General features: G+C 42.3%; 1 protein-coding gene across 2 annotated transcripts in view; it reads left to right on the top strand.

Moving 5' to 3' along the window:
• The window catches only part of zfpm2a (zinc finger protein, FOG family member 2a), a 121,620-nt gene that overhangs the window by 24,597 nt on the left and 77,815 nt on the right, over window positions 1-19,208 (top strand). For both annotated transcript variants that reach the window (XM_030393497.1, XM_030393496.1), the window contains exons 2-3: window positions 8,561-8,719; window positions 16,846-16,950. In XM_030393497.1, the coding sequence (XP_030249357.1) occupies window positions 8,561-8,719; window positions 16,846-16,950 (264 nt within the window). The remainder of the gene's footprint in view (window positions 1-8,560; window positions 8,720-16,845; window positions 16,951-19,208) is intronic.

The following is a 19,208-nucleotide window of genomic DNA, read 5'->3' as shown; positions in this document are numbered from 1 at the left end:
CTTGAAGTCGTTTTTTAAACATTCTTTGGCTCCAGCTTCTGAAATGTGAGGAATATGCTGCCTTTACTTGTCTTATATTGTAGTAAATTGATTATTTATTTTTTTTTGTCGGACAAAGCAAGACATTTAAATGCCTCATCTAGGGTTCTGTGACATTTATCACCATATGTGTTTTTTTTTTTTACAAAAAAGGTAAATCCAGAAAATATTTCAGGAGATTGCTCAAACAATGATGACAGTCATCAGTTACAATGTTAGAATACACATTTGAATTGTGTATACCGATAACATGTCTCAAAATGTTTATGTGAAATATCTTTAAATATAACGATTGCATGACACAGTTTTTATTTAAGATTTTTCTTATTTCTAGTTGAGCAGTAAATGCATGTAGTCAGGTTGACAATACCAGGATTTTAAACTTCAATGTAACAAAGAGACAAAAAGATACTCTGCACCTCTTATAATACAACAGCAAGGAAAAAGAAAACAGGATCTTTTTTTGTTTGTTTTGCTTTTATGAGCACCTGCACACAGTGCTGGAACAGAACAAGTCTCTGAACACATTTTTTCTTTTTCTTTTTTTTTAATGGCTTTGGTACTTTCAATTTTATTTTATGTATGTTTTTGTGATGAGCCATCGTCTATATTCAATAGTGTGTGAAACTTTACACACTTTTGACCAAATCAGTTGAGTTCTTAAAAAAAAAATAAATAATCAAATTACATGTTTATACTGTATTGGAGCACGTGACCAACATCAGAGATTTCATAAGAGGCCTGATATTATAGTTCAAGCCTGATTTCAAGCAGCTAATCAGTGCAATCATTTATCAATGATGAGTATTTATCTCCAGCAGCCACTAGCTCCCTATTGATGCAGCAGTGTTTCACAGTGTGCTAGAGGCCTGCTATAGAGGGAGCACGCAGTGTGTGTGTGTGTGTGTGTGTGTGTGTGTGCGTGTGCTGTCTGAAGCACTGGCAGAATCCTAATCTTCCAGCAAGAAGCTTCACATGGCCAGATCAAGAATTAGGAGGGAGGCTGGGGGGGGGAGGCGGAGGGAGAAAAAGCCCATCTCGGTCTGTGTTTTAAAGGACAGTGCTTTGAATGTCATTTGACAATTTCCTTTTAATTAGAACTAATTTACAGAAAGATGCCCACCAGCTAATCTTTACAGGATAATTAACTTCTATTTTCTTTACTTTTAATTAAAAAGTGGAAAAGATTTAGCTGATCCATAAAGAATTGTTCTTTTGAAATGTTCATCAGACTTCACACTTCTTTTGGCATTAGTAATATTTAGATCCTATCTGCCGCTCGCAGTCTCCACTGGGTTATTGCAATGATTTTCTCCCCCTTATCCGAGGTATTAAGAAGTGGAACTATCAATAGTAGAAATAGGAACCAGAGGAAAATTAGAATTGAATTAATGAAGAATTTACTGCAAAAGGAAACCCCCCATCCTTCATAATACTGGAATGAAATTGACATCTTAGATATATCCATTTCATAGAAATTCCTTGATGGGAAAATATTGTTTTATCTACATTATTTGATACAGTAATCATTTTCTTTTTCTGAAGGCTCCCCATTAAATTCTTTGAAATGACGCTCCACTAAAAGCTAATTGTTGCAGAGGCAGTTTTACAATTTACAATACTGCTGCTCCAGTCCCCACACACTCGCAGGCCGCTCGTCATTATGAATGCGCTGCTTTTCAGGTTAAACAGCAGCATCTTATTAAGCACTTAAGACTTGGTGAAGGGCCTGGTGCCACTACAGGATGAAAACTCCTTCAGCCTCATCAGGGCTGCTGGAGAAAAGTATTTTCTTGCCAGTGTTAGCACCTTCCAACCGACTTTACTTAGTGGAGATAAAGTGAGCCAATATGAGGTGAGCGTGCTGTAGACAGAGCCTCCACTCGTCTGCAGACGAGCCAATGGCTGAAGATGGATGCCCCCACTTAACCATGATAGCTCCCTGGAGGAGCCTCAGTCAATGGCTTCATTAAAAGTGAACGTTCTAGTGAAAAGCTCGCTTATAAACCAGTAATTAAGACCACACATATTTTACCTGCTTTGTTTCAGCTGTCACATGCGGTGTACAGGCACATGGTTAACTTTTATTTCCTTATAAGTAACAGAATGACACTAATAAATCATTCAGCTAGAGGACAAGCAAGAGTGTAACAGGAAGGACTTGAGGATGCTTAAATACAGCAGCCCGGCCATTTTAACAGCATTTTAATCTGTTCGCTGCCCCTGCAAAGCAAATGTTACCCTGCGAGAGAGGCATTAGCAAAGCCCATATTAGTTGGAGGACAAGCTTTGTGACTTTTATGGACCAAACGTTGTACCAGTGTCCACTTGGACGTGTGTGTGTGTGTCTCTGTAAACTCCAGAGAGACAAGTAGAGGCAGTAGAGTGAAGCAGGACCCAGCTAACTCCACAGAGAAACTGGCTGGCATCTGCTGAAGCCCTCGGGCACGCTCAGAGGTGCCTCCAGCATTTTAATGGCATAGTCAAATGCCAGCATGTTTTCATGCCATTCCAATTCAAATTCATTGGATAAAGAAGTAAGAGCGTGTTATTCCCCTTCAACAGTCCAGACAGAAACACTGGGCGCAACAACACAGAACTTAGCAACTCCGCAAACATGCTGAGATCCAACGTTGTGTCTGATTGGAATACGATACTCGGCTAGATTAATGTTAGCGGTGTTAGGGAAATGTGAACAAAAATAAATCTTGGAGAAATAATGTTATTCTGCATCTGGGCAACTCTTTCACAAGCTGCGACGAGGAGTTCAGAGACAGCGATATCGGTACTTTCTCCCCAGCCGATGGGTGTGTCTCAGTCTCGCTGCGTGAAGCACATACGTACCGTAATGTAAACCCAGTGGGCCATCGAAACGCATGATGTCATCAGATTGCATTTAGATGCCTTGTCATCTCCAGTGCTGCAGCCTCTCAGAGGAGTATGCGCGTTCACATGTGTGTTTTGCAACGATTTGAATACATTTACTCCCCCCCCCCCCTCCTTCCTCCCCCCCACCCATCCTCCCCCCCCAACCCGCCCGACGAACCAACCCTCCCTCCTCCTCGTCGGTGCTGAGTTCTCAAGCAGTTTGTTGACTGTTGATTGTAAGTGCCCGAATTTAGGAAGGCAGCCATTTCTAATCACGAGAATTACATTGCTTAGCAACCGGAAAATCAAGTTAAACAATACCATCGCTTATTCTTGGTCACAGACTGCAGCTCGGAGAACACATCAGTCTCCACTGAAGCTGTTCCGCGCTCCTCCCAGCACACACACACACACACACACACTTACACACAAGCAGCCATTCACAGACAATATACAAAATGGTAATTTACTTCTGACTTGTGTTACAGCATTAGCTCCACATTTAGTTTGATCACAGTGTACAACTTGGAAAAAAAAAAAAAGCCTCTCTTTTTTTCCTTTGCAACATTTACGCAGTATGAAAAAAGAGGTTTGAAATGAGAAAGTCCTTTGAGGCTTCCTGTAGCATATTAAGCTATTAAGAGCAGCGTAAATGGTATCTATTTCATTACAGTGATCAAGGATTAAATTAGAGGCTTGAGCCCTGTAACATATACACTAAGTCTCCTCCAAGGCTGAGGGAGCCCTCTGCTTCCCAAAGGTCATTAGAGCTGAGGAGAGAGTATGGCCCCCAGTCTCTCCTCGCCTCTCTCCACTTTCTCCTCCTTCTCTTTCTCTTCTCTCTCAACCCTCTGTGCAAGACGAGACGGAATTGTGTCTCCGTCAGAGAGCCGGTATTTATCCATTTCTTCCTCCAGCTGTGGAGGTAAACACATGAATGTGTATCTAAGCCTACCTGGCTCACAGCGTACGGCTACTTGCGACTTGAGACAAAGTCTCTATTTCTGTATTTCCTCCCACGCCGTAGTTTGAAGAGTCCTGCGGAGTATGTGTGTGTTCACCTGGAAGTGAGGAAGGCCCAGTATCAGTGTTGGCACAAAGGGCCAGTCACAGGGAGTGGAGTTGGCAGGGGTTGAGCTGCATGGCCCTGTTGGATTTTAGGGGCTGCATTATGCATTCATGTTTAGTCTCAGGTGCTACGTTTTATCCCCAGGCCAGCTTGGACACATTTTCAATGGACCTTTTGGATGAAAAACTGTATAGGTGGGAGCAAAAATGATTTCCATGCTTATAGAGATCTGCCGCTTTGTTCTGTCAGATTCAATTACCTCACCTCTAATTAGGGAGCTATAGAGGAGGCTGGGTTTGTGATCCACACATCACACTGTGGAGCCTGCTGATAATGTGAGGTATCGCTATCACAGCCCGGCCACAAGCTCCCCACATTGCGGACGGCTGAAAAAGCGTGCCATGAAATTAGCAGTCACTTTTTTGCACACACACATATTTGTTTAGAGCTCCTCTTTTTTTTTCTCTTTTTTTTTTTTAAGTGCGAGTTTCCGAAGCGAGGTTGGCACATCTGTGTTTTTTCCATTTTCTCTTTCAGTCCACCGAGGCACAGACTCGTGTACAGAGTGTTTTCCTGAAAGATATGCTCATTCCACCACCTCTGTCTGTGCTCCTCTCTTCCCTGCTCCCCTTCCTCTGTGACTCATTAATCCTCTGTCCATCATATGGTCTCAGAGTATCACCCCATTTTATAGACTCAGTGGGGGCATTACCATATCCCTCTCCGGAGCTCCACTCCGCATGGCCGATCCCTATCAGACAGAGGCCATGCCATGAACAAAAGAACCACTGTGATCAAGCCTGCATTCAGCTACCAATGTCTCTATTAGCATTGGCCGCTCCTGCTGCATGACTGTTTGAACAGGGCTGAGATTTCTCTCTCCAGTCGGCAGAGGAAGAGTCTGATGAATGCGGATGATACAGTTCAGGGCGGAGGGTGTGGATGACAGGGCCGTGGGGGTGCAGGGATACCTGGACACTGACCCTGATTGAGAGGAAGTTCGGACAGGGTGCAGCTTCCTAAAACATCCTCTTAAAATTGAGCAGATATGGGTCTTTGTGCAGGGGATGATTTTAGCAAACCAAGCCTTTCTCTAGTCAGTGGAGCTCAGGAATTAGCACTTATAAGCCTGAACAGAACAGCTGTCAGACTAACGGGTAGAGATGATTATTGTAGGACTGCGACTGATAATTATTCTCTTAATTCATCTAATGGTTATTTGTAATTAATAATTCAGTATTGTTTGGTCAAATCTTTCTCGACCGTTTTGGCTTAAAATGAAGCCTCGTCAGTCTCATCACAGGTTATGATTCATCGCAGGGCATGACTTCTGAGTAATTTATTCACTGAGCGATTTTTTTTTTTTTCCTTTACAGATTGTGTCACGTGAAGGACTTTTAAAAGCCCGAAATGGTTAAATGACCCCAGAATTTCACAAGAGTAAAAGCACAAATCTGAGAGAGTCATATCTTTTTTAGAAGATGAAAACTAATTACGTGTCGCAGAAATGTTTGTAAGCACCCTTAGAATCCTGTGATGGGCTCAGATTTATTTGACATTTCCTGGGGTTTCAAATTGGGAACTGAGCATCAAGCAAGGGGGAAATCAAGTGAAAAATGCTTTGTTAACAGCTCAAGGTTGCATCTTCTGCGCTTCTGTGTTTTGTCTGACCAGATGTCCGATCCCAAAGTATATTCAACTTGAAATGATATGAGACCCAGACAATCTGCCAAAAGCGACATTTCAGAGGATGAACTCATTGAATGTTTGCCATTTCTTCTATACAAATGGCATGATTTTGATCAGTCAAATCTAAACATGTTGGCTGCCTTTTCTTGGTTGATGTCGATTGGCTGGTGAATTCAACCCTTGATTATTCAGTGTTTGTGTTATTTTGAAAATCACAGATTTGTTCGGAAATCGGGTTTGAGGAACGTAACTGATTGATGTTTCGAAAGCTTAGGTATGTAGTTCAAACACCCAAAAATCTGCCATTTAATGGTGACTCCTCTTGTGGTTACAGTAAAATGGTTAAAGACACCCGCAATGTAAGGAACACGCAGATGCATTAAGTGAAAGACACCACATAGATTTCAGTACGAATGAAGTTTGGAAAGCAGTGCTTCCTCTGTGTGTTGTGTTCTTGTGTCTGGTATAATGAGCGCACCATCTTAAAGGCAGCCCGTGTTGTTCTCTGCGGCCACGTGAAATGCGGACGCTCTCTCCGCGGTGTCATTGGCCATCTGAACTCCAGAGGAGGCCTGATAAGAGGGTGAGGCGGCAGGCATTCCTGCGGCCCAATTCGTCAGCAGACCCTATAGAAATGCACCAACAAGCGCGGGTCACACAGTGAATGTGACAGGATTTTAAACAGTACACAACTAAATATAGCAGGAACGCCACTATCAGAAAATGAGTTAGGAGTGTGCTGCTGGTCGTTTAGAAAGTCATTATTCTTATCATTGCTGTCTCTGAAATAATTTCAGGTCTCTCCATGCAATGAATACTGTATAATAAACTAAACATGTGAGAATGCACACAAACTTTGGTAATCTACGCAGGGCCCAAGAAGTAGCCATCAGACCCCCTTTAATGTGTCCAACTGGGTGGAGTGTTTCATTTTTCCATATTCACTTCGGCCCGCGCTATCTCTATCAGTTTGAAAATGCTCCATTTAGTTACTATCTGCTAGAGTGGGGAAGTGAGATGCCCTTATTCTGAGTCTATTAAACCTCAATTCTATCTCATCTTATCTACCTAATCTTTGTGTCTTATTGACCATGAAGTTTATCTTTAATCTCCCTTTACCCTTATTATCGCACAACACTGTAGGTCTATTTTCTATGGTGCAACAGTGCCGCTGTATTTGCCGGCAACAGAGGAAGAATCGTTTAGTTGTACACACAGTTCTTATTCAGCTGTGTAATGGAATGTGTACAGAGTGTGTGTATAGAAATGTATTTCCTCGCTTTCTTTCACACTGTCTTCAATTGCCTTGGCAGGAGCTTTTAACGCCAGTCATACAATCTCCCCTTGATACTGCGATATTTATCTCTCGGTATCATCTTAAGCGATGGTAGACTCATCGAGTCACTTCACGCCTCACTTCACTCCTCAGCGAATCAGCAGAAGGCATCAGATAAGATCATAAAACTGTATCCTAATTTAAAAGCAGCACTCTGCCTCCGCAGTGTCTATTAGAGATCTGTGTGCTAATTCTTTTCATGTCCGGGGCTCCTGCAGATGTAGGCCTCTACAAAGGAGTAATTTATAAGACTAATGAAAAGAGCAAGCAGTTTGTGGACATCGGGGGGGTCTTTTATGAGGCTCGGTGCAGGAAGAAAGAGAAACAGGAGAGGCACATCAGCCCCACTTTTTGAACTGAAATTATTGCTTTATTAAAGCTGAGGGGCTCACTCTTGCTACAATAGAACAAACACGTTGAAAGGTGTCGAGAGGATATCAGTGCACTCTGTTTGAGCTCCAGGATGATGCACAAGAGGCTGCAACATAGCTCATGTGTGACAGACAGGAACGGAGACAGCATCCACATCTAGCAGACAGCGGTGGCAGCGCTTTTTGATATGATTATTCAGTTTAAACAAAGCTCGGAAAGGAGATTTTTTTATTTTTTTTTCTCCCAACAACGATGCTGATTTCTAGCTTGGAGTGCATTATTTTAAATATCAACTAACCTGAAACTTGAAGTGTTCCGTCACTTCTCTGCTATGGTAATTCATGGGCAGACACTGGAGACATGCTTTGGTTTGGAAGGAGAGGTGTGCAAAGATGCACATTATCTTAATAACATTCAAATGCCGGGTGAGATGTTTTTCAGAACTAATACAATTCAGGTAGCAGTACAGTAATTCCATCAACGCCCTTGATTGAAGCAAAAATGGTAATATGCAAATACCAAAAGAGATGTACAGCTACAAGCAAAACTCCGAAATCATTTAGATTTAAAGAAATAATATTGCACAGAGGGGGGAAAACATTAATCACACGGAAAAGTGTCTCCTTTAAGATTGCACTGGTGTATTACCCGGAGGCATGGAATGTAAATGGAAAATCAACATTGTACCCTGTGATAAGGCTAACAAATTAATAAAAGTATTTTCTTTCCTCCTCCCGTGCTGATGCCTGTGTGAAAAGTCTGGAAAGGAACTTTTTTTTTTTCCCCCTCCTCTCCCTCCGTGTGTGTGAGGTCTTGTTTTGCAGGTAGGGGGATTAAAATCAACGCTAACCTTGGCTGCGTGTCAGCTTGTTTTTCAGAAAGCGCACCATCTCAAAGGGCTTTTTCAATAGCTATAATGGAAGGACCTTTGTGAAATATTTTGGGACAATAATACTCTGTATTGACACGGCCTTATTTTACATCTGATCACGGAGCGTATAGACAGTACAGTGCTGCACTTTTAGTTACATCTGCGTGTGTAGCATCTCAACAAAAAAAACAAAAGAACCAGAGAAGTTTTTTTGTTTCTTTTTTCTTTTTTCAGAGAGCCTTAAGGATGTGATGAAACTGCTGAACATCTCCCTTGTGTGTCTGTGTGTGTGTATGTGTGTGTGTGTTACCCTCAGGTCCTCTGGAGGATGGCCTGGAGGAAGAGGAGGAGGAGTGCGTCTCCGAGGAGAACGAGCTCTTGGCCAAAGACGAGTTCTCGGTGGAGGAGAACTTCTCCGCCGAGTTTGAGACGGAGAACATGAGCTGCGAAGACATGGAGTACTTCTGCAACAAAGGTGAGGACCGTCTACTTATTCCGAACCCGAAAAAAACTTTAAAAGCTGTTCTCTACGTGCAGAGCACGGCTCTTTTTTTAATACCTAATCTGAGACAATATGTTAAGCCACCCCTGTGCCAAGCATCAAAAATAAGTTAAACTCCTGCCAATGGCGTCTAATAAAATTCCTCAACATGTTCGAATCAGACCTGGCAGAACTTGTGTCCATATCAGAATTTCTCCCGCATCACTGCCTACAGTTGAAACCATCCATTTTGATATTTGATCCCAGCCATCCACCCAAGAGCAGTGGTTTGATCTGAGAGAGAGATGGCATCGGCAACACTGGCTCTCCCTCTGTGATAGTGCTGTGAAGGTGTGCTACGGTACACCAATGCACTGGAGAGCGTAGCACTTCCCTTTGAGCCGGCGCTAAAGCTCTGTGAACACTCAGCAGCACCTGCTACTGCTCGGAGGTCCAGCACTATAAAGCGCCTTAGCATCGCCAAATGCGCCCGAGTCCTCTTTGAACTCCAATTCAATTAGATTGCTTCTTTGTATGTTTGTTTCATTTCGGTCACACCTTGCCATCACAGGAGCTAATTTGTGGTCTGCTCCAGGTTACAGTGTGAAGATGACAGACTTGTCCCGCCTTCCCTCCCCCCTTAACGCCCCCCCACCCCCACCCCCACCCCCTTCCTACCCCCCGGTCGCGTGGCATTCACTACCCCAGGTGTCCCCACTCCTACTGGCGCACGGATGCCGTGAATTTGACTTTTTAATGAAGAACCAGTGCTTTGAATGTCTGCCTCTTCCTTCTCCTTTCAAAGGGAAAATTGTTTAGAATTATTTCTCCACACTTCTAAACTGATGTGCCTCGTGGGATTACATTATTGAAGAAAAATAAATCTTTCATGTTCCAGGTAGGCTATGCCCCAGTAATCGTATCAATAATGTTTTCCTTTTGTTCTCGGGGAAGAGTTGAACGGCACAATTGTTCGGAAATTGCAATTACCAACGACGCCTCGTTTGCTTTACCCTTTGTCTCCTCCGTAATGTGTCCTTACGCAAACTTCAAAGTGGAATGTATGGTCTTGTAATAACCCAGTAGCTATGAAATAGATGGTGCGGCACGCATTGGTGGGTACAGCTTGAAAAAAAAAAGAAAAAAAAAAAGTACAACTTCTGAACATCTTCAAAGAACCTTGTCGGAGCTGTTTGATACTTCCATTGTTTTGGATAAAACCATGTGAGGAACTGGGCCTCAAATCTCCTTTCCATGTTTATGAATAAAGTCAACACTAAATAGCAAATGTCAAATACTACTTTTTGGACGACACTGGTAATCTGTTCCTTGTCATACACAAGCCTTACTAGTCAGATTTTTTGTATTACTCTGCTATCTAAGCTTACAGTAGCTAAGTCTCCCTTTGCCTCCTAAGACCCGAATGATGTACTATCCAAATTTCTTTTTTTCCTCGTGGCAAGTTGTGCGCAATCATCAGGTGTAGCCATTTTCCCCATGATCCCTTCCTCAATTAGATCTATTTAAAACTAATGTCGGCGTGGCTTAAATTTACCCCACTTATGTGAAACTGCCGTGAATTAAACAGGACGCAATCCTGGCGGCATTAAATGGTTTAAGTGTGTTATTCCTCGACTATAGGAGGAAAAAGAGAGCCCCCTTGATTAACTAAACCCTCTCAAATGTGATGGCGTGCTGTAATTAGCCCTGTGCGGACTTGAACGTGGGTTTTAAAGCAGCCACTCATCCCATGGCCTTTATCTTCTGCTGCTTCCCGGAGAATAAGGTCTCCCGTGTAAGGTTCCTCCACTGAGCAGTGACTCTCTGGTCTTAGCTTAGCCTTGTATCTGTGTAGTCACTCTCTGAAATGGGCTTGTCAGGGGGACCTAAAACCTCCATTAAAAGTTTCAGTCTATAATAGGTATTAAAAAGCTGTAGGAACACAAAGAGGAGTACCAATTTTCATTAACATATGAAGCACTTATTAACTTTGATCAGAGTGCGGTGAAGTAGCAAAGCCGCTTAAAGGCGCAAAGGTCAAGAAGTTGAATGCCACCAAAGACTCAGTCATTTGCCTTACCCTTGCAGAAAAGGGACTCCCCAGATAAGTGCATGGAGCACCTTTACGTCCCATCGTGGTCTGAGGCTCGGGAACCTCTAAATTGGGTGATGGTTGACTCCACAACCTGTTTAGTTAATGGTGTCAAGGCTCTCGGTGGTTTTTGGTGCCTTCATTGTTGTGGTTTGGAGAATGCTGGTGGTATCGCACACAGAGGCCTGCTGGCCTTCACAACTTAAATGTGAAATCTCACTGGTGCTCAACTGTGAGTACAATGCATTTTCAGACAAAAAGGAGAAGTGAAATATCCCAAATGATTTTTTTCCAAAGCCTCAGCTGTAATATCTGTATCAGTGATTCCTAACCTTATAGCCTTGTGACCCTCAAAATAATCTATTATCAGCTGGCTGCATCACTACTTGCATGCTGTATGTCTACAGGGTGTGACCATTCAGCAACAACATTGTTGTCATTTTTCTTGTTCTATATGAAACATAACTGAAGGCCTAAAAGGCACACGTGTCTAGAAATTCCTCAAAAAGCAATTAGATGTATTTATATAAATACAAGTTATTGAACAGGCCATTTGAATTTTCAACAACTTCAGTCTTTCCAAATATGTTGTGCAATAACAAAGATTTTCGACTCCAATCATTTGTGATAACCCTGCATGCTTTCTTCATGTGACCACAATAAACACATACAAAAACAAACCATACCAAAAAAAAAAGATAAAGATAGAACAATATTTGTTCACATTGCCAGCTGGGTTGCAGTATTTGTACACTGACATTTGGTTTTGATGATGAATAAATGTCACGGATAACTGAGACTGGAAACAATGTACTTCTTCAAAGTAATTTAAATGCAAGAGGAACTTTTAAAGATCAAGTGGCGACTGTATTGTTATTAAATTGAGTTTGTTATTCTGGTCACATGAAGAAAAGCATGTGTGTTACAACTGGGTAATCAATACATGTGTGAAGTAGGGAATATTGGTTTGTGGACAATGTATTTTGAAACACTGAAGTTCCCGAAAATTCAGATGGCGCCCATAATAACTGATGACGGCTTGCTTCATGATATCATTATCTTTTTTTTAATTCATGAAACACTGTTTAAAAATGTTTCAGCATGTTGTGTATGTGGCACCGATCTATTAATAATTAGTATGTCAGGATTGTTGCCACAAAGTCATTAGAATAAAATAGCACAACACTGTTTATTTCCTCTCTGTTAGTCATCTTGTGGCTGTGGTAGTAATACCCAAGCCTTGCAAAATTTTGGTGTACTGGTACGGCAGTATCAGTATCATACCGAGTTTTTCCATTTCATATTACTTTAAATTTCGGCTCCATTACATTTCAGAGAGAAATATTGTGCTATTACCTGCGACACATATGATCATAACACAATACATGATGTATTCCTAGAGATTCACAGTGTAGTTAGTTAGCCCTGTGTAGACGGACTGCAGCATTAAAACGATGCTTACACAATGCATCAATAATGACAGTCAATGATATAATATACACAATAGAGCACTCTGAGTAATGAGTGCTTTTACTTGTTACCTTAATGATATTTCACAGTGATACCATAGTAGCAGTATTTTTACATTCGGTTATACCACTTCAACTTAAGTGAAGGATCCAACCCCTGTGAAGTGTCCCTTGTCAGTGGTGCTCAACATATTGTAAGTGAAACAACATGCAGCAGCTGCACCGGTGTGAAATGAACCAGTCTGGTGGAATAGTAGAGCCCAAGAGAGAAGGTGCACTGTTTTAATAAACATGGAATTAGAGGGGGTCTGCCAACCTATTGAGAGTTGTGTGAGGAAAAACAGCACATATCTAAAGAAATAACCTTGGCTTTCCCCGCGATTAAAACAGAATCTTACCTCAAACAACTTCTCCTGCTCGGTCAATTTCACATTTATGGAGCTGTGCCTGTGAAGCGCCCACAGCCGAACACCAGACTCCACAGCAAAGATTTATACTCTATTGACACACCTGGCTCCATAATTGTAAGAAAGATACCTCTTTTATATACACTGTGTGGCATCTTTTTTTACTGAAATTGTGAAATTTCACCTTGCTGTTTTACCCCCTCTTTTATTGTTGGCTATCTGTGAAGTTCAGCACAGGGTGTTGCCACAAGCTGTTCCCTTTGTGTGCGCTCCAAGTGTTGTCTGATGACGAATGGCTTCCTTAGTTAACTCTGACAGTAAATTTACATGTCATTTCATGTGTCTCATTTCCTCAGTGTGAAACACTGTTTTGTCTAGTCACATTACATGATTTTTCCCCCCAGTTTAAACTGCTCGATGTTGCTGTGAGTGTTTGCTTGTCCGGATACATCAACTAAATGTGAACATTTAGCACTCGTCTGCAGCTTTTTCAAATAACAAAAATGATAATGTTGGCAGAAACATCTTCTCGGAAGAGTGAAAGCTCAGGACTACATACGCGGGACTTCACATAGCAAATAACAAACCCACCTTGACCCTCCGTGTAACCTCTCACTGAGTAATTTGACTTGCGGCACTCAGAAATGTATATTAAAAAACAGAAAGTGGCAGAATTAATTATGCCACTCTTTGTGTAACACAGAAGTAATCAGAATCTCCAGCAGCACAGGAGGAAGATCTCCTTGGCACTTTCGCCACAGCTGCCAGTGCCCAGAATGGTAAATGTGGAATTTTAATGCACAGTTGATGCTGGAGAATATGGGGAAATGCTAATTTGTGGTGCGATAAGATGAATCGAGTCATCCCTTTAGCCCCATTTGACTCAGTGGAGGAAATTAATCATTAATGTTTGTTAAGTATGACAATCTAACTGGGCCAGATCTACATGCTCAGAGACTGAGGCAGAGCGAGATAAAGACCCAGGCTGCAGACAGGGAGGAAAACTGCCAGATTCTGTAATGATGGGAATTTATTGGCATTTAAAGAGACAGTGGCAAGGCATTTCACTAATAGCCTTCCTCCATTGGAGTGCTCCGCCTGCCACAAATTGCATGCAATTCAAACCTATTTTTCAGATAGCAGAGAAGTCTTACAGCTATGCTTGACTTTGGTGAAAGAGGTTGCTTCCTGGAATTGACTTTATCTGTTGCTGCATAATCTGCATCAACAACCAAATATGCAATATCAACTGACTAGCACCGCTACCGCTGGGAGAGAGCGGGCGTCCCCCCCTAATATTACATTTTGAAAATCATTGCCAGGCTCCAGTACTAGTGAGATTGTGACGGGTTTAGAAAAGTGGCTGTGGGTTAAAGTCATTGAGCCCGGAATTCAGTAGCATATAGAACTGTGCAATCCCATATGAAGACTTAAAAATACTTATACTCCATTTTGCAGAAATTGCGACCTGTCTCTAGACTCAGTGGTCAGGATTAGAGTGCTCTGAGCTCCTTAAAGTCGCACACGAGAGATTGACATTTTCAAGGGCTTCCTTGGTCGAGACAATGCTAAAAGGGAGAGAAAAAGCCAATATGACTTTGTTGCTACCTTGCTCCAGGAATTGTGTGTGTAAATCGCCTATAAGCTTATTGACCTGAATGCATAGCACGCTGCGTGTGACTGCGATTTGGCGAGAGAGCTGTCCTTTGATAGAGCAGCGATAGGGCTGATTTTAACAGCTCACTGGCTCCTCTTGCATGCCCGCCAACCCTGCACCCAGCAGGCCGCCTCGCCTCCCCAGCCCTCCCCAGCCCTCCCCGTCCCTTCTGTTCTGTTCAGCCTTCCCTCACTCAACCTTAAGTATCTCCATTCGATTGCGCAGTGAACGGAACCCAAGCCAGATGTAAATTATGATCTAGGCGATAATGTAGAGGATGATCATTGACAATCTGTCTCCCTTGATAAGACAGCAGAGGGTTTCAATTCAAATGATGAAACAAGGCAGAGTCTCTATTACTTTTAGTGGACCTCTGTGAATGGAGTGGAACACCTCCATCTATTTCTGTATCGGAAAGGTCAAAATTCCTATCTGGTTTAAAACCATAAAAATGAGTCTCTATATTCGTCTGTATTCAAGGTTTTATCAAGCCGCACTGTAAGCAACGGAGTGCTGCTCCAGCACTTCTTCCCCTGCTCTGCTTTTTACTTGTGACATTTGTGCAGGAAACTTCATCAAAGCCCTGTGACATTGTTCCCTGTGAGGTTGCCTGGGCGATTGTGTTTAAAATGCATTGCAAACTGTGTTAGATAGAAGGCAGAAAATCCTTAATCACTGCTTAATTAAGGAATCATCTTGTAGCTTCATTTCCCGGGCTGTAATTAAACACTTCCAATACGTTTCGTTACAGGGCTTAACATGTTCGCCTGAGATCAAGGTAGTGCCTTTAATGTTATCTCGCCAGCTTTTTTATTTTTTTTTTAACTCCGCTCCATTGGAAGGAACTGTTGATATACGCCTTTGTTATCCTCGTCACAATACGAGCCTAGTATGCTAAAGAGGTTCTCCAAGCCCAACAATAAATAGTGGGGGAATTTAGTTGAGTGGGCTCCCTGATAATATACTGGGAGCTAGGGGAGGAGTGGGGGGAGAAATCGCCGGCCCAAGCAGACACTTGCATAAGCAAAACTGGGTCATAATGACCTCATGTACTGAAAGTAGGACATTTCTGCAACACTTCCCATCAGTATCACTTTTTTCTTCATATACGTCTCCTCTTTTAGCACCAGGCAGAACGCTGACATCCTTTTGGCAATGTTTGCTACCTTCTTTGAAGTGAGCCATGTCAAAAAAAAAAGCTAAACAAGCATGGTGTGTGTGCTTGATCTGGAGATTAACCTAACTGAGGACGGACGGCAGTGGAGTGAAGTAGTGTGTGTCCTGTGGCAGTTGTCACTGGAAGTGTGATAACTAACACTCTGAAATGCTTTTTGGGAGCTGTGGGGGGAGAAATCAGATACAGATGTGGTAAACAACCGTACGACAACACGTGTGCGTGTATCCTGTCATGTTTGGCGATGGATTTTTATGACGTGCTCTGCAAGACACATCTTAACGATATATTGTCTTTGTCATCTTGATATATTCACATGTAAATCTACGCATCCATCCCTTTTTTTTGCCTTGTTGAGCGTATGAAGTGTAGTAATCCATTGTAATAATCCAGGCCTGTCCTTGACCGTCCACTATTGGGTTTAAAACATCAAAGGGATGAAAACGATATGGTGACAAAAGTGAGAGAAATGTTCCTCCACAAACTATCAACTAGCACTACATGCCCCGAGCAGGTTTGCTCTTACTTGCCCGAGTTTGAAGAGACACAGTGCAACCACTGTGTCAGCCCCATTGGATTTATTCAGAGCACCACACTCAGGGCGCCTACTGAGCACTGATTTATGTGCCTATAAACTTTGAGTACAAACTGTGCTTACTGTAGACTTGCAAAAAATAGATTTCTTTTACTGTAAGTGCATCTAAGAGCGCTCGACAAGAGAGCTCTCGTCACTGTTACTGCCGCGCGCTCAGAGGCGGGGTCTGTTTAACAAGGTCTTTAAGCACTTACACCTTGGAGAGAGATACCCAAATATCCCTTAGCATGGTCTGTGTGAGCCCCGAGACTGTAAATCAGCCCTACATCCTATAACACACATTCTAGCTCGCTCCACAATAGATCAAACGGTAATAAATAGCCACCTCTCTCCCACACATTGCTTTCCTTCCTGTTCCACGGGGCTTCCTCCTGTTCCTGCAAGCACTCACGGGAACTCCTTTCACATAAAAGTATGCAGCTGGACCTGGTGAGCTAACAGTACATGCACATATACAAAACTATATATACACCCCAACACAGCAAGACAATGGCTCACATGACTTCCGATTGTGAAGGCAATTATTACAGGAAAGAGTTCTAAAACTATTTGATTTTATTCTGGGATAACATCCAAAAGTCCTAAAAATCCGCCCTTTGGAAGGGCAGCACAGTCCATAATGCAGTGTTTAATTCAATTAGGTGTCCAAGCATTAAATGTGGATTGAGTGCTGCGGACTTTGTGTCTTGTGTGCTTTATAAGACTTAATCTTTTACTGCCTTGCAGGAGAGGAAGATGGCAACCGAGAAGCAGGAGAGTCGGAGATGGACGGGCAGGGCGAGGGCAAGACCAGGCATACCGCTGTGGGGCCAGACGAATGGGATGGTCCAAGTAAGAAAAGTCTTCATATCCCTTTCCTAGATAGACTTTTAGTGCCATCTGGCAAAGTTGTTGGAATTAAACTGCAAGGCACGCTGCATAGTTTGAGGTAAGGTATTGATTTTGGAACTGAACAGAAAAGGAGCAACAGGGTGCGAGGGTACACAAAGTATCAAAGCAGTGTTGTGTCAGAGGAATTAGTCAGATGTCTGCATGAAATATAACAAGCTACTTTAATGGCACATTGCAGTTAACAGTACATGAAATTATCAATAATTGTTGGCACAAAAAGCACATTTATCATTTCTTTTTCAGACAAACCCCTAATGCAATGCAGATGGAGCTCTTTAGAGGGGTTCATAGCACATTTTCTTTTTTATCTTGTTTTACCCTTTTACCAAAAGTAACTTCATCAAAGTGATGGATAATACATTGAACAAGATAGTTGCACAGCAATCAGTGCTCAGCAATAGCCTGCACCCACTCTGCTGAACACACAAAATATGATTCCTTTTAATGCATAAAATGACCTCAAGAATTTATTGCAGGTACATGCGTTTGTAAAAAAAAAAAAAAAAAAAGAAAAAGAAAAAGATAAAGAAAAAAGAGAAGAGAGAGAGAGAGAGAGAGAGAGAGGGAGAGGGAGAAAAAGTGGATTTGGGCAAGTTGTGCTTGCTAGCTCGAAGCCCCCCGGGGTGTGTATTTTATACTGACAGTGAATCAGTGTTATCGCACCTATCAGATAATGCATTTATCATTAAATTTCACATTTGCATTTAAATCTGGGGAAGGAAATGAGCATTGCTGGCTAAAGATAAGAACGCTGGGACGACAGTAATAAACCATCACTGTGATCAGTCAGGAGACAGGGCTGAGGGGGTCAGCTCAGAACTATGGGGGCCATGACAAAAAGAAGGCATCACACGCAGGAAAAGGCCCTTTTGGGGGAGAAAATGCTGAGCTTAAAAATACTGCTTTGAAAGGGAGGGATGGATGTAGCATGACTAGATGTATGACTGACTGTAATTATCCTTCCCCCTTCTACTTAGCCATCAGAATGAGAATTAGAGGCTCAGAAACACACTGCTGGACAGGCGAGCGGAGGGAGAGGAGGGAGACTCGAGTTTTTACGGGAGTAAAGTGTCTCTTGCATACAGTGAGGATGGCTGAACTGCAGAGGAGGTGATGTGAGACATGATGCCCATTTCATGTTTTACTAAACCACAGCCTGAGTGGTTCCAAGTTATCAAGCGGCATCCAGTTTGAAGACTTCAGCAGTGTGTCCTAATCTCTGCTGTATTACAAACTGAAAAACGGCACTTAGCACATGACTGCACCCAAGAAACATGCTTTTATATATATATATATATATATATATAGAGAGAGAGAGAGAGAGAGAGAGTATATTGTGTACATTCAAGGCCAGTTTATAAAAGAAAACACAACATTTCATAATCAACATGTCACCACAAATATAACTTCCTTGACATCTCTATGATAAACCCACCAATTAGTGAGTGGCTCACGCTGAGGCAGTCGTGCCCCTCTGTTTTCTCAATGGGCAGCGTAGAGTGGGCAGAAATTAATCTTGGCGCATAATAATGCCATTCACTCTCCCATCATGGCTGCCATGAAAGGTCATTTCCCTTTTTAATTTTTCCCATTGTGCTGGAAAAGTCAGATGGGCATGTTATAATTTGAATAAAGAGGGGAATCAGACAATCAGATAGGAGCATTCGAAAATGACATGACTTCCTGTTCGAAGCGATTAAAAGCAAATTTATTTAGTTGGAGACTGTCTACCCTTTAATCTCTTTGTAAATGTTCAGATAGTTGAGCATTCAAAAGTTCTTTGTTATTCTTTGGCTTAAGTTTAAGCAGGTGTGATTATGATCACCAACAGATAATTTTTAATCACCGAGCGTGTGCATCTGAATAGGATGTGTAATGGCCGTTACATAAAAAGAGAGTGAAGCCTTTTAATGAGGTGGGCTAACTCGGAACATGCCCACCTGCTTTGGTGATTCTATTGAAGCACCTCCATACCGTTTTCCCTTTTGCTGAGTAACAACAAAAGCCTTTACAATCTACATCCCTTAATTGAACTTTTTTTTCTGTGCCTGCATTTCATCTCCACTTTAGTAACTCGTGTCAAGTGCTGTCCACGATTTGCCCCCCTGTTCTCTGATTGTCTTTCTGTCTGGAACAGCGGAGAACCGCACAGAATGACTCACTATTAATCTGATAGCTGCCGCTTCTGTGCCGTTCAG

Source organism: Sparus aurata, chromosome 17 (assembly GCF_900880675.1).
Source record: "Sparus aurata chromosome 17, fSpaAur1.1, whole genome shotgun sequence".
NCBI lineage: Eukaryota > Metazoa > Chordata > Actinopteri > Spariformes > Sparidae > Sparus > Sparus aurata.
Note: the sequence above shows the minus strand (reverse complement) of the source record. Positions and strands in the feature narration are given on the sequence as shown.